Consider the following 14,908-nt stretch of genomic DNA (forward strand, 5'->3'; position numbering starts at 1 on the left):
GAATGTCTTGGAAAAGAGTAAAACTGTTCCAGAGAGAAATACTTAGTTCTCCAGAAGAGTAGAAAATGAGGTGATGGAAAATGCCAGGTTGTAGTTCACAGGCAGCAGCATTTAAATGGTTTGCTATAATCATATTAGGATAGAATTAAATTGAGTTCTTTATTTTGTGCTGCAGTCGAATAGGACTGTTACTGATCATTTTCTCCTCCCTCTTGCTTTGATGATTAGTGTGAAAATTCAAGCAGCAAAAATTACGGGAATTCTGCAGCAGTGCAGGGAGACAGTGGTGTGAGGAGGTCTGACTTGGAGTGTTGTGTCCTTGCACATGAGAGCTCTGATGCTTCCCTGATAGACTGAAAATGAGACCACTGCTGCTTTTTAAGAGGTCTGTTCCAGCCACATTGCTCTACAGCTTGGCAGATGGTGGCATGTGAATGGTTTCATATTGATTGGATGGATTTGCCTCGGGGTAATAGGAGTATGGGTCCTTAAAGATGTAATTCTAGATAGATTTTTCTGTTTATTTGAAAAAAAAAAAATCCAGGAAAATGTACATTTGTAAAACGCTTCTCTTTACATGAGCAGAGTGTGTGGTAATCAAAGCACTGGAGTTACGTGGAAATAAAAAGTCCTTAAATAGATTATCACAAAGACCAAAAAGCCAAGAATACTTATTTACTAAGTGATTACGTTTTTACATTAGAAGAAAGTGACACTTTTAATTAGTGTTCAAGGCATATGGTGAATGAGAAAATAAGCTTATTTCATGCAAACAGAAATCGATGCAAATAACCTTTCTCATATAAAAAGGGATGACTTGAAACTCAATACATATTCAAGAAGGTTAAGTCATTACTGCATCACTTTAATATTAGTTAAAGGCCAGCAAAGAAAATCACTACTCTGCATATACTTACTCAGCATGGATTGCTATAAATGAAAGGAAATAGGTGATGGTGGTAAATCTAAAGAAGCCCTTGTCCATCTAATGCATTTATTCTCAATAAAAAACCTTTTGGGTTCTGCCTTAGCACAGGTAGTTGGCAGAGATGCCCTGGTTCCTCCAGCGATTTGTCCCAGCTGGTAAAGACATTTTGTGAAGCTCTTTTATTGTTCTTTCTCACACCTCTGCTTTGTGCTTTCAGTCTTGTAAATGTTGTTTGTAAGTCCTTCGGTATGAAATGACTTTTCAAATGTGTTTGTACAGCACCTAACACAAAGATCCCAATCTCATTCATGCCTCTGGGTGTTGCTGTAGAGCATTGAGTGAATTGGTATTTTTTTATAGTAATAGAAGTATTTCTTGAGGTATTTGACCTTAAATAAAGTGGAGAAAAAAATACTTAAATAGCTTGCAGACGTGATGGAATAGGGACTGTTTGATACCTTGGGAGACTTAGGTGCTATTGAACACTGGACCCTTTCCATGTATTTCAATCTTGTGCTCTGATGCGTGCAACAGTGGTTTCATAAATGAATTTAAGCCACAGTAAGTCATAGCAGTATCTTATCGAGTTGTCTTCAATTTGCTTGAAGGTATAGTTCATAATTTCTAGCAGAATTACTTACATGCTGAATTGTCTTTCCATGAAAGAACCCTCTTGTGAACATAATCCTGATTTTTGTTCTTCTGTAGCACAAACAACTTAGTTGGGTGTGCTTTCCCTTTTAATTATACTTTTTTTCTCAAAACTGATTGGATTTTACCACTTTTCCTGAATGGAAAGCTCCTGTATAAATTTTAAGGTCCCTTTAAAAAAAAAAAAAAATCTGTGTTAAAAGCTAAGGGATTTTAGGGTTTTGTTCATGGACTTGCTGCTCGGGAGGAAAGGGCATAAAACAGTGACAGTTTTTTTTTTCTCCTGCTTGATAAGTGTAGGGGGGATTTACGTTGTATATCACAACCAGCAGCTATTCCAAGAAAAATCTTTAAGATGGTTACTTGGATCTGTGTACACTGCCCACCTGGTGGTTATGGAGTGAACTGTTACTTTAAAGAATAGTTTAAACAACAGCCATGTTTGGGGCAGGCTAATCTTGCAAAGAGAGCAGTACATATAACAGGAGTCTACAGTGTGATAAGGGGAAAATTCAGCTCACTGACTAGATGTTTTAATGTGCGAACTCTAGGGAAATAACATATTGACTATTCTGTTGTGCGCAAGAAAATTGAAGAACCCTTTGCAGACAGAGGGCTTGCAAAGGATTCTTTCTGTTTCTCTTAACCAAAATCTGTGGCAAGATGTTTGAAATCAGCAGGACGCTTAATGCTGCTTTGTTAAATAATGAGGTAATATTTTGTCACTTTTTCTGGGCAGCATCTGTTTTTTCTCTTTTTTCATATGTTGGTGAAGGATTCAGTTTAATCTTATATAAGTAAGATTTTTTTTTAAAAAAAAATCATTCTTCAATTTATTATTTTTTTCCTTTTGATGCTTTTGGAGAATTGGGTTGTCTTTTATTTGCGGTTTCAATCGGCTGCTGTTGCCTAGGACATTATGCCACGTAAGGCTTCTAAACTGCACAGAGTAGGTAGTTATTAACGCTGAATTGGCTTCTGGTATAGTCCATCTGGGCTCTGTATGAGAGAGCTTGCTAGCGGCTACTGATGCTAAGATACCCGCAACCTTTGGGATGTATGCGTGGTGGAGAGGGGCTCAGTGATATGAGATCACTTCTTTTAAGGGAAACTGTCATTAATGAGTCAAGAAACTGCTCATTTATGGTAAGGAGAGGGAGGGGGGGGCTGGGAAACAACCCTGTGATTTCATTTTGATATTGGATTAGCTGTTTAAGACAAGTTTCTTTTTGTGGGGATGGAAGATTGCACTAAAAATATGCTTTGCTCAGGGGCTTGCTGGCTGATGCTGGAGACACTATAGAGAATCTGATGCTTTACAAATGTCACCACCGTGATGCGGTGGTCAGTCCCTTTCCCTGAAAGATAAATGGTACTATTGGAAACACGAGAATAAGGTTGACTTTTTCAACAATAGGATTCTGCCTTTGTCTTTCCAGAGAGAGGCCTCTGAGGATGTTTGAGCATTTGTTTTAGTGTTTCTCGGAAAGGCTGCGTGTGTGGGGTGCTTTTTGGGAAAGCGGTCAGTGTGCAGAGTACCTGGATTTATAGATGGATAAGATTAGATAATTTTTGAGAGGAGCAGCGTGCGATTATTGTTTCAGAAAAATGGCTGAATCTTGATATGCATAACGAATTTATAATAACAAAGTAGGCTGAAGTTGAAAAGACTTAGAAATAATTTCTGGATGCCTTCTCTGGTGTTACTAACCCCTGAAGAGACCTTAAGTAAAAAATATACATTACAGATCTAACTTTAATATTAGATGTATGCTTGCACAAGAATCCATGGTAATATACTAGCTGTTGTAGCATTTTGATGGCTGTGTGTTCAGTCTAATGGGCCACCTAAATTTGAGTTAGGAAATGTATCTTACAGGCTACTTTAATCTATGCTAGTTTTTACTAAGCTACAAATGTGCTCAGAAAGATGCGTGGTGAGAGAAATCCTCTGCAGCCTTTCACATTGTTCATATTTTAATTGAATTCAGTGCTCATTCCACAAATAGATTGTATAATGTTTTTTAAATGTGATTTTTCTCCTTGCTTGGTTTGTGTATAGCTGGATTTTATGAGCTTTACTACATTTCCTACGTTTTATTGGTGTGTTTAGTCTCTGTGTGTGTTTGAGCGTGTCTATGATCTAAAGAAATTGAAAACGTACTGAATGTCTGTCCCCAGCTTAGCAGTGTGGAGGGAATATTTATACTCTTTAAAAGATGAAACTTGTAGAACAATGAGTATTTGATTTACATGTTTTGAAAATGGTTTTGGTGGTTTGTAGTCAGGTTTTCTTTCTCTAGGAAAGAGCTAAGTGAGCTTATAATGTGGGCCATCCTAGCTTTCTCGGTTTTCAGCTCTTACATTTAAAAATGCTTGCAATGATTCTGATTTTTCTTGTAAAAAAAAAAAAAAGTATTTAGTTGTCGAAATGAATCTGTGGATGATAAAACTAAATGATCCTATGTGTATTAATAGAGGAATACTCCATTGCTTTAGTTGAGATAAATGTAAATTCAAGGTTTGTTGTAATTACAGAGTGCTATGCCTTGTTACTTAGTACAGAACATGCTTTAGGAAAATACCTCTCAAGTAAAGAGGAAGAAATGAATGAATGCTTCGTAACTTGTGAGAATTCTTACAAAACTTGCCGTGGTCAGAAGGGGGTAAAATATTGCTGTTTGGAAGTGAAGTTTTGTTAGTTTGTCAGTGGCAGCAAGCGGAGGATTAATGAGTGTGCATTGTTAAGTTAAGCACGTTTCTCTAAGGCTGGAAAAGAAAATTCTTTTAAATGCCCAAAGTTCGCTGTTGTTTTATTTCCTGTCGAGCTGAAGAATAATGAAGCGAGGTGGCAAAATAATTCTGAAATAGTACTGTTGTTCAGGGGAGCGCCCGATAAAGAGGTGTCTGCTGTGCCTTAGACATTGTCAAGTGGCAGCAACATCAAATCCACTCCTTTAAAAATAACGTATTTTAAAAAACCTCACCGGGCGGAAGGAAGGAGAGATGGGTTGATTATTAAAATCAATAGTACCTGAAAATAAATGCAGCTTTAAATGCACGTCAAAGTGCTTTTGTTGTGCCTTTAAGCCTAGAGGCAGATCATTAAATATGCATTTCTCCGGAAAGCAACTGTCGAAAAAGATAAGGTGGTTAAAATACGCCGGACCTGGGAGCGGGGCGCGCAGGAGGTAAGGAGATGTAGGCACTGGAGCATGGCCGAGGTATGGCACCGCCGGGCCCAGGGGTGGGAACAGGGGGAGCCAAAAAAAAAAAAAAAAAAAAAAAAAAAAAAAAAAAATTAAAAAAAAAAATACGGGGCTGCGTGTTGTTTCTTCAACCGGGCCTTAATTACTAGACACAAGCAGCAGTTCAGAAATCTGGTCTCTGTTGTTGTAGAGGTCACCGCATCATTAACATTGTCAATCTGGCAGCGGCTAATTTCAATAGCACCTGATGTCGCAACGCCTCCCCCCCACACACCACACACACCCTCCCTCCCCCCCTCCCGCCCCCCCCCCCCGCGCGCGCGGCGCGCTCGGCCAATCAACGCGCGGCGCCGCTGACAGATGGTCCCATAAATGGCGGTAAAGGGGCGACGGCGGCCGCCAGTCGCAGCAGGGCCCGCGCCGCTCCGCGCGCTCCGCTCCGCGCGTCCCGCCCCGCGCCGCTCCGCGCTCCGCCCGCCGCCGGCGCCGCCGCCCTCCCGCCGCAGCACCACACTGAGACAACGAGATAATATACTTAGCTATTATTATTATTATTTATTATTATTATTATCGCTGCCGCTATTATTATTATTATTATCGATAATAATTTCTCGCCGCACAAACGTCTAGCAGTGTGCTTTGTGGCTCTTCAAAAAAAAAAAAAAAGAGAGAATAATAATAATAAAATAATTCCCTGAAACCTTAGCAAAACCGTTAGAAGAGTTGAAGCCTTTCAAGACACCCAATATTTGCCATTAAGAATGGTTATGGTAGGTATTAGTAGTTTTAAAATCTGATCGTAGCGGGTTTATATAGAGGTAGATATAGAAGCTAACATACAGGTTTTCCCCGAATCTGCATCATTCTCAGTCTGTGTTTTCCCATGAATTTAGTTTTCTGCTACTGATCTGTTTGTACATGATTTCTCCCTTTCCCCCCCCTCCCTTTCTCTTTCCCACTCTCTCTCGCTCTCTCTCTTTCATATTTAATGTCTGCGTATCCTTTAATAAAGGATGTACTTTGTCATTTTAAGGTAATTGCGATTTCTCTCAGAATAAAGAGAAAAGCTCATTTCTAATGCAAGGCTGGTATGTGGCTAACTGAAATGCAAAAGGAAGAAGAGGCTTTTTTTTTTTTTTTTTTAAGGGTGGGGGAGAGTTAATTTCCACATTGACATTTTGGAAATACAAATGCAGAGCAAAATCCTTGGGGGGGGTGAAATGTTTAAAAAAAAAAAAAGCCTCGAGATTGGTAATTTTGTTTTTGGTGGACTGCGCAATAGGTATGGTAATTTTAAAAGAGGGTGATTTATATGAGCTTCAGTAAATGCTGCATATTGTATTTCAAAGAGTTTCCTGTCGTGACCTCATAAAAAGAGGAGGAGGCTTGTATGTGTTGCAGTGCCTAGTATATGTCGATTTTGTTGCATCGTTGGGCAGCAGCGCTGTAAGAAGGAATGTCAGCTTTTACATAACGCTCTTTTTGCTTTTGACTCTGTGAGGGGCTGTAAGGGTCCATCTTTGTGATCACAGATGGAGTGGAATGGCTTGAAAATGGTAAGTGAACGGGGAGAGCCTGCTCGTGGGGTTTTGTCTCGTTTCTCGTGTGCCTCGCGAATTTCTTTTGTTCAGGGCGGCGGATCGTGAGCCATAAAATAAAATTAGAGAGCCTTGTTTATTTTCTTTTTTTTTCGGTGGGATATGTCTGCCTGTGTGTGTGCATATGTATCCGTACATCCATTTACCGTGCCTAGCTGCGATGGCACTCCACAGCGTTTCCATTGAACGTCGCGTTTCAGTTGAGCGCGGATGGTCTCTGCTGACAGTCACGGTGTCATGGTACCGCGTGTGCCTGGCGGAGCGGGCGGCCGATGATGCCTTTTAATCTCCGTTCCTATTACACCAGCCTTAAATACAAACCTAATAATCGCCTCTAAAAATCCAGGTATCGCGTTTCCCATGGAGCCGGTGCTGTCGAGGATGGATGGGGTGGATGGATGGATGGAAGCAAGGGTGTGTTTTTTTTGTGTCGGGGTGGGGGCTGGGGTTGGGGGGGTTGGGGGAGAGCCGCGTTGTTTTGTGCTTTTTTAAATGCCGGGAGAAGTCAAAGCCATTTATGTGAAAAATAGTATTTCTATTTTTAGCTCGTATTCTCCTGGCGGAGGAGCCCGGACGTGCTCATCTCGTCCCCTCTTTTGTGCTTTTCCTTACAGATTGTGCAAAATGGCATGATCAGACACACAACTGCGGGCACCGGGGCTGCGCCGAGCGGGGCGACCCGGGTGGGGGCTGGGGCCGCCCGCACAATACCCGGCCCTCCTGCCAGCCCCGGGATGGGGGGGCGCCGGGGACCCCCCCTTCCCCCTAATCTAACGTTTTGCGGACTTTTGCCGCGGATATTTATTATAACCGGGGAAACAAAGCGACGGTCTTTTCCCATTCTTACAGGATTGTCTTTGTCTAGCTGCTTGTTTTGATGGGTGTAAAACAAATAAGATTAGACTGAGCAGCCGAACTGAAAGCGATAGCTGGGAGGAAAAGCCAATGAAAGGTTGCCGGGGAAACGAGCATAGGGGAAGCTGAGTGGGGGAGCAGGTGGCAATCATGTGGGAATACTGCAAACAGTGTAAAAAAAAAACTAAAAAAAAAAAAAAGAAACAGGGGCTACCTCGATTATCTCTGCTCTTCTTTGTGGCAGTCACAACTTTAATTATTCTTTATAAATAGGTGTTAATTACATTTCTGGCTCAGGCTTACAGTGATTTCTAGAAATCTGGTTTTAAGCATCTGTTCTTTTTCCTTTGCAAAAGAGGGTTATCTTTTTTTTTTTCCTTCCCCCTCCCTGCTGTGAAATTGTACGTGCAAAAAATTGCAAGGAATCCTGTGAGGCAGTATAAAAAAAAAAATGTAAATTATATTGAATGAAGTTGACAGAGGTATAATAGTGAACTCCCACAGCTGATAGCTTCTGCAAATCATTTCTTAGAATTTTCCAGCAAATGTCCCTATGAGAACAGTAGGTAGAATGAATTTACCCTAAGCAGTGATTTTGTGTTAAGTGATATTGGTATTTTTACAAAATCAGATGGTTATATGGCAGAATAATCAGTTCAGGGGAGTTCACCATATTTTAGGGTTTAGGCACTGAGAGGAATTTACAAAAATACTGAAATTATTCTCCTCTTCATCTCCAGCCCCACCTTTAGCCACAGTCTGTTCTATATCTGCTGGAGCAATATCCACTTCCAGTGTCTCGGGCTCTTTGTGGCAACTCTACTTTTTAAACCACAGCTTTTTGTTAATTGTGATGGTATCTTATTTGTAGTGGCAAACAATAATGGGAAATGGTGGTGCTAGAAGTGTTAAAAAAGCGTAGTAGACTAGTAAGTGATAGACGGTAGCGTAAAATATATAAAAATGTGGTTGCCCAGAAAATGTTCATCTATCACACATCAGGAGGCATAAGAAGCAAAGCAAGAATATAGAACACGCCTTTCTTTCTGTCTTTGGATTTGCAGATATTTTTACTTTATTCCTTTCTCTGGTGCAGGGTTACTTTGAATGTGAATTCAAGCAGGGATAGTAGTGCTTGGTTGAAATAGGAATAAAAAATTAAATAACCTTTTAATTTGCTTTAAGTATTGCTTCTGCTGCAGTCCTTTCTGTGAAAAAGTGATTGAATGACCCTCTGAAAACTGCACTGCTTTACAATGTAGAGGGGGAGAAAAAAAATCCTGAGGGGGTGTGTGCGTGTGTAAAATTCGTATTTTACAGTCTGTGCATGTGCAGAGATGCATTCTGACATGCATTGTAGTTGTACGTGAGAGTAAAATAATTTTTCTTCTGTCCAAAACAGAGATACTGTGTTCTAAATCTGTTAACTTAGTCATGACAATAAATAAGGGTGCCTTTTATTATACACAGCTGCATTGTTTGTTTTAAGAGTCATCAGCTAGTAGTTACATTTTCATTTTCTGTTCAGTTTCGTGTTTCTACAAAGATTTAAAAATAATGAAATCCTTGTTTTACGGTGCACGTGTTCCTGCCCTGATCTTCTTCTTTGTTTTAAGATTATATTAATGAATACAGCCTGCATGTACATAGTGACATTTTCTTTCTGCGTGTAAAAGATTGCATTGTAAATCTTCCTATAGAAAAATAGCTATTAAGTTAGTGAAATAGACTTAAGATTGCTAGTGATACTAAATGATGAAAAGGTAAAACCTTTCTGTTGAGACAAAAAGATACAGAAAATGTCGTTGTCCTTAGACATGACATTTTTCTTTTTTTAAAAACTGTTCTCCTGGTGTGTACTAGTCAGAAAGGAGGCAATCTTAAAACTGGATATTGATGCAATGTGAATACCAGCCATCAGTTTAAAATCCCGTCCCCATGTACTCTGCTAATCAAGTTCCTATGTTAGATACAGGGATGCCTCTGCACTGGTGACTGGCTTGGTTGCCTCCTTTGCTTTCTTCCTCTTTATTAATTTTACCTTTTTGAGTTCTCTCAAAGTGAGCCCGAGCTGTTGTGACAAAGGATGGTTACAATGAGCTGGAAGGGGTATACTTAAAAATCCCATTTGAATGGGTACGAAATAGTCTTCATCATCTTTATTTGGTCCTGTTAAATATTGTGACTCTATTGAAAGAAAATCTAGTTGCATTAATCTTACATATATTTAATGGATTAATTTTTTTTAAATAATATCTTCTAACTTACAGGGAATGTTTTTTTTTTTCCTCAGCCTTCCTACTTGGTATGCTGGGAGTGTACTAATTAAATGCAGGTTATTTTCTGTGAGTAATTGTCATACTGTTGGTACATAACCTAGAGCCACTCAACACCCTGAGGTTTTTCAAAAGAAATAAGGTATGATTGTGTCCCATATTCTGACAGGGGAATTTGTTGTCTTCTTTGGGAGCTTGGACTTTGAAAATAATTTCAGCAAGCAGCCCAGGCAAGAAATGGACAGTGGCAGAGCATATTATGGTGAGAGGGAGAGAGATGCAGATAACTTGACAAATCCACTTGTCCGTTTTGGCAATCTGTGTTCTCTGGACACCTCATTTACGTGCCTGGACACGTTAAAATGTACATTTGTTTGTCTGTGGGACAGCTAAGTGGATACACTCCGATGCACTGGCAAATACTGCAATGCAGTATTTTTTCAATGTCATTGGGGTTTTGGGGGAGAAGTGGGCACAAACAGTTTTCTTGCAAGTGAGGTGATGTTAAAAAGCATGGTACCTCTGTAAAGGATTGGCCAGATTTTTGCAAAATTTGCTAATCTGTGATAAAAAGTCACCCCTCCCCCTTGCACTCCTCTCTGTCTCTTGCTCTTTTCCTTTCTGTGTGGAGTGGAGGAAGAGATGGGTATGCATGTGTTTGTGCATGTGTATCTTCCCTTCCCATTTGAATGGATGTTAAGGAAAAGGCTGGGATTTGGATGAGGAGGGAAAGGGTGTTTGTGTAATATAACAGTTCCCAACTGTTTCTGTAAATGTCCAGTTACCAGCTGTGTAGGACTTGGAGCAACTTTAAAAGAAGGGACATTTTTAATTTTCTAAGGAACTTTGTGAAGAGTACGCAGTTGGAATTCAACAAGTATGATAGAATAAATCCTAATAAAACATGCTTAAAGGGTACCTGTACCTTGCCTTAGCCTTTGGGTACATTTAGCCATTTGAGATAATGTAAAGGAAAGATGTTAGAGAAACAGATACTTAGAGACTGCTTGCTTGCTTTTTCCCTTAAATTATCAGTCTTTACTTTTTAAATACTAGAATATTTTAGGCGCAAGGGGTTTTTGTAGGTCACTAGCTTTACAGCAAGAAGAATAAAGGGGAGAGAAAAGGTCTCAATGTGTCAGAGGCAGTAATTGTATAAAATTAGCCATCTAGAAAAGGCAGGAAAGGCTTGGAGGAAAGAAGGAGGCACTAATATGTGAAACAGCACTGTGCTAGTCGGGGAGATAATGAGTGATAAATTTGAACTGGTGCAGTGGTGTGATGCCCATTAATTTCTCAGAACCTTGACTTTGCAGGTTTGTTACTCTGTTGTTCGCACCTTTAATTATAACTAGTTTTGGATGATAGCTTGGGGCACTGAAGATGAGACCTTTTGTTTGTTGTTTACTCATTTAAATATTCAGAGTTTGTAATAGCATTGGAACATCAGTGTTAGAAATCAAATACTCTCAGATGAGATTATAATAAGAATGCAGTTAATTCTTGGAACTGCCTAACATTGTCTTATTTGTAGCATTTACATTGCTTGCATGAATTCATTAAGAATTAGCTCAGCAATGTTAGGTTGCGCTTTATTTTCTGTAGTGAAAATCTGTGCTCCCTAATGGAGCTCCTGCTGCGTTATTGCTTCTTTAGAGCCCCAAAAAGTCGGGAGGAAGCAGAGAGCCCATCTTAGCTATTGTTCTACCCTTGATAGTATCGTACACGAAGACTTTCACCTCAATGGCTAAGAAAATCTGTAAAGTTAGGAAATGCTGGGAACCAGTTAGGAATCATTCATTAAATGGGGAGAAAAGACAGAATATTAAGAAAATAATTAAAATGAAACATAGCTAAACCTTTGTGTGTCCTCTGGAAATGAGATGTAGTTGCACAGTGTAAGATACAAACCTGGTTTTGACAGTATTTAGAGGCATGATGTATAGAAAATGCTGTAGTACGCCTTCGTTGCTAAGGCACGCGCAGTTGCGTCAGCAGTGCTGTTGTGATGGGAAATTATTTGTCCTTGAATTCTGGGGGAAAAATAAGCGTTCATTTATTTTATTCATTTAAAAATTAAACTTGTCTAATTGCTATAAAATTCCGTATACATTGCTGCTGGTAGTTTTCCCAGTCTGGAGACGTGCGCCAGCATTTTTCGGTGTCAGGGCGGTGACATTGGTGACTTTGAAGCATTGGGAGCCCTTGGAGGTGAAGGCGGCGCGGTAATGTGTGTTTGTTTCAAAGCAGACGCCCGTGACTATGGGAGGTGGCTCTCGCTTGCAGTGCTTCGAGAAGGTTCCACACGTAACACGTCTGTGCCCACGTCAGTGATGTTGGTGTTGGCAGAGGGCAGCAACGCCACTGGAGCCTTTCCAGTAGCGCCAGTCCTTCAGATCCAGCCGCTCCGCCACGCACCTGGCGGCGCTCGCCGAGCCGCGGAAGGAAACCCAAACCGCTTCCCCGGGTTTTCATTTCCTCAGGGGCGCTTGGTGAGAAGGTCCCACCTGATCTCCATGTAGAGGCCCCAAAAGGTTGCTGCTGGAGCAGGTAACTGTGCCCCGGTCCCACCTGTTGGCCTGCAGTTGCATGCACTCCCCTTTGGAGAGGCTGAGTGGTTTCCTGAGCACTTCCAAGTATTTTCTCCCAGGCTGAGTGCTGTTGAAAAGCCTTTGTAGAGATGTGAGGGATGAAGGACGCGTGTCCTTCTTGCTTTTCTTCCTTTGAAGAATCTCTCATGGTTGCATTCTAGAAAACTAGCGAAGACAACTATCTACTCACCATTTATAACTGAAGGCAGAACTGCCTCCTCTTTTAATGTTATGTTTAATTGCCTAGCAAGGACATGGAATTTCTGCTACTCCTGGTCACGACAGGTGCCAGAAGTCCTTGTTTCCCTACTGTTCTTAACAGCAAAACTGATATTTGTGAGTTTGAAAATTATTATTGCTAGACTGATTGTCACTGGAAGGTTTGACATTGAGGATTTTTTTTTTTTGTTTAATACATGGATTAAGATTCTTGATGTCGATTAAGTGCTTGGTGTGTGTGAAAGTCGACCTGGTTCTTGTAGTTCTGATTAGAGAGGGTCATAAAAAACTACATGGGCAAAATACTAACAAACCTTTTTAAAGAGTTGAATGCTAATCTGGAGGGGACGCCAGGCCTTTTTTCAGTCCCCTTCAGTTGATACGTAGACGCCCGTAGTCAGCAGCAGTTTAATGTTAGATAATGTGAAATTCATGACTCAACGGCATGAAATAACCCATATTTCAGTCACTACACTGTGGTGGAGTGTTAAAGCATTCTGCTTTGGGGATCAGAGGTATTTGGGGTGTTTGGCTTTTCTGCCTGCTTGAAGGGTTTATAAATGTGACTGTTAATTGCAGTACTTGTATTAATCATCTGTTGGTCCTTCTTGATCTTTGAATGGTGATCGGTGATTTTTTGCTTTACTATGTGCAGAAGATCTTGTGGGCAAAGACGTTATTTCTGTAAAGCAGAAGGCACAGTCACGACTCTGTAGAAGTAATAATGTATGTAAATAAATGCTTCTTAAATAAAAATAGTTCTAATATATCTTTGTTCCAAATGAAGTTACTGGCAGTAGATGAGTAGGGGGAAGTTGATTTTTAGCAGAAAGCATGAATGCTGGAAATTCTTCCTAATATGCCTGTGCCAGCTATACTGTGACAATGTTGCTGTCGATTCCCTTCCTGTGAGAGCAGCTGTTCAGGGAATGAAACTCTTTGCTTGATGCGGAGGGTCCTGAAAAATTCAGTGTGCTGCTACAGTGGTGGCTGTGGCCATTTTTAGTGTGGCCGTTGATAGGAACTAACTCTGTGATCCAGCACAGTAGCATATTGTTCTTTAGGCTAACTGGGCCAGGACAGAATTATCATTCTGTATTTCGTGTGCTCTGTGAGAGATTCCGGAGAGCACTTCAGAATTTGACATTGTGTTTGATAATTTATAGAGCACAGTTTATATTTAACTGTAGACATACTAATCCAGGGGAAAAGAGTAGTATATTTTTAGAATCCTTTTTTTATTGTCTGTGCTTGTCATCACCCAACTACTGAAAGAAGTGCTCGTAAATGTAAATGCTCGGATAGAAATGGAGTTTAATTTCCATTGTTAATATTTGCTAAGTGCAAAAGTGAATATTGCTTGTGTGATGTTCTTTGTGGTGATCAAGGAGCTTTGCAGCTGTACGTAGCCAGTGTGGCTGCTGGAGGAGCCACGTTCTCCTCCAGCATTCCAGCACCAGGCTGGACCAGGACACTTGGGCTGAGTGCCTCCATGGCCAGGGTGCTTAGGTGATGTAGTAGTTTTAATAGAGACAGTGTCACTTCTGTCACCCACCTGTTTGAGGTGAAATGGATGGAAGTGGATCCAGCTCCAGGTTTAAAGCACCTGCCTGTGGCTGCTGTGCATTTTAAAGAAAGCGTAGCCAATGGAGGACAGTAACTTGGTTGGTTTGACTTTTTTAATACTCAAAGCATTAGTTTGTGTTTAGGCTCTTAGGACATTTCTCCCTGCTGATGTCTAGTAGTGGCTGTTCTATTTCCAGTTGCCTTTTGACATCTAAGTGAAATGTCATTTGTGGGGCTTGGAGTCAGGACAGCTGGGGTGGTCTGTGTTCCCCCCTGTCCCCAAGCACCTGAACAGGGACTGAGCTTGGCAGAGCTCCCATTGAGTGATTGAGCAGAATTGTTTTAGCCAGAGGATTGTTATCCATGAGGTCTGTTCACCTTTTTAAGAGGAGTTTTGGTACATTCTTAATTTCTTGCTGTTCAGGGTATGTTTGTTAATTTACATTTTTAAGGAAGGTGTTTGGGTTGGCCCGTGGCATGCTTCTCTTCTATAGTACAGAGATTAATAGTTTGTCTAGGATAAAACATAAGGATCTGTTAGCCTGACCTATGACTGATATGTACTTGATATTTTGTCCTTTATTGATGGATAATATATTCCTAATCTCCAATATGTGTTTGAGTTTAGCATAGGTGATTTCATGCATGAGATTGTTTGAATGTAAGCATTACTGAGATATTTATCCCATGCAGTACTTCAAAACTTAGCCTCATTTAAGCCATTTTGTAGGTAGTTTTGTGAGATCATCAGAGTAAACAGCTACCTCTGTTCTCTCAAAGGTGATTTCTGATTATTTTGCTCCCAGAAGCTTCTCAAGTTTACAGTTTCTATTATCTGCTTGCTATCTTTAAGATGGTAATGGCATATTATTTTCAGTAATTAATTTAACTTTGTCTACCATGGGTATGCTACAGAAGTAAGAACGCTTATGTTTTATGAGAAGGTTATTTCCATAAGCAGTGTTAGTGTGGTACAGAGTTATAAACTAGCAGGTGAATTGTGGAAAAGATGTAA

At 40.4% G+C, this 14,908-nt stretch overlaps 1 protein-coding gene across 6 annotated transcripts in view; it reads left to right on the forward strand.

Moving 5' to 3' along the window:
- ELAVL4 (ELAV like RNA binding protein 4) overlaps positions 1–14,908 on the forward strand; it is an 80,914-nt gene that overhangs the window by 14,230 nt on the left and 51,776 nt on the right. For 3 of the 6 annotated variants that reach the window (XM_053985563.1, XM_053985568.1, XM_053985569.1), the window contains exon 1: positions 6,199–6,344. The exons of 1 other annotated variant lie outside the window; for it this stretch is intronic. In XM_053985563.1, the coding sequence (XP_053841538.1) occupies positions 6,321–6,344 (24 nt within the window). In that variant the 5' untranslated portion in view covers positions 6,199–6,320. Of the gene's footprint in view, positions 1–5,282; positions 5,559–6,198; positions 6,345–11,899; positions 12,068–14,908 lie in introns of those variants that run through there. 2 more of the 6 variants (XM_053985565.1, XM_053985566.1) reach the window with 2 other exon arrangements.

Source organism: Vidua macroura, chromosome 9 (genome assembly GCF_024509145.1).
Source record: "Vidua macroura isolate BioBank_ID:100142 chromosome 9, ASM2450914v1, whole genome shotgun sequence".
Lineage (NCBI taxonomy): Eukaryota > Metazoa > Chordata > Aves > Passeriformes > Viduidae > Vidua > Vidua macroura.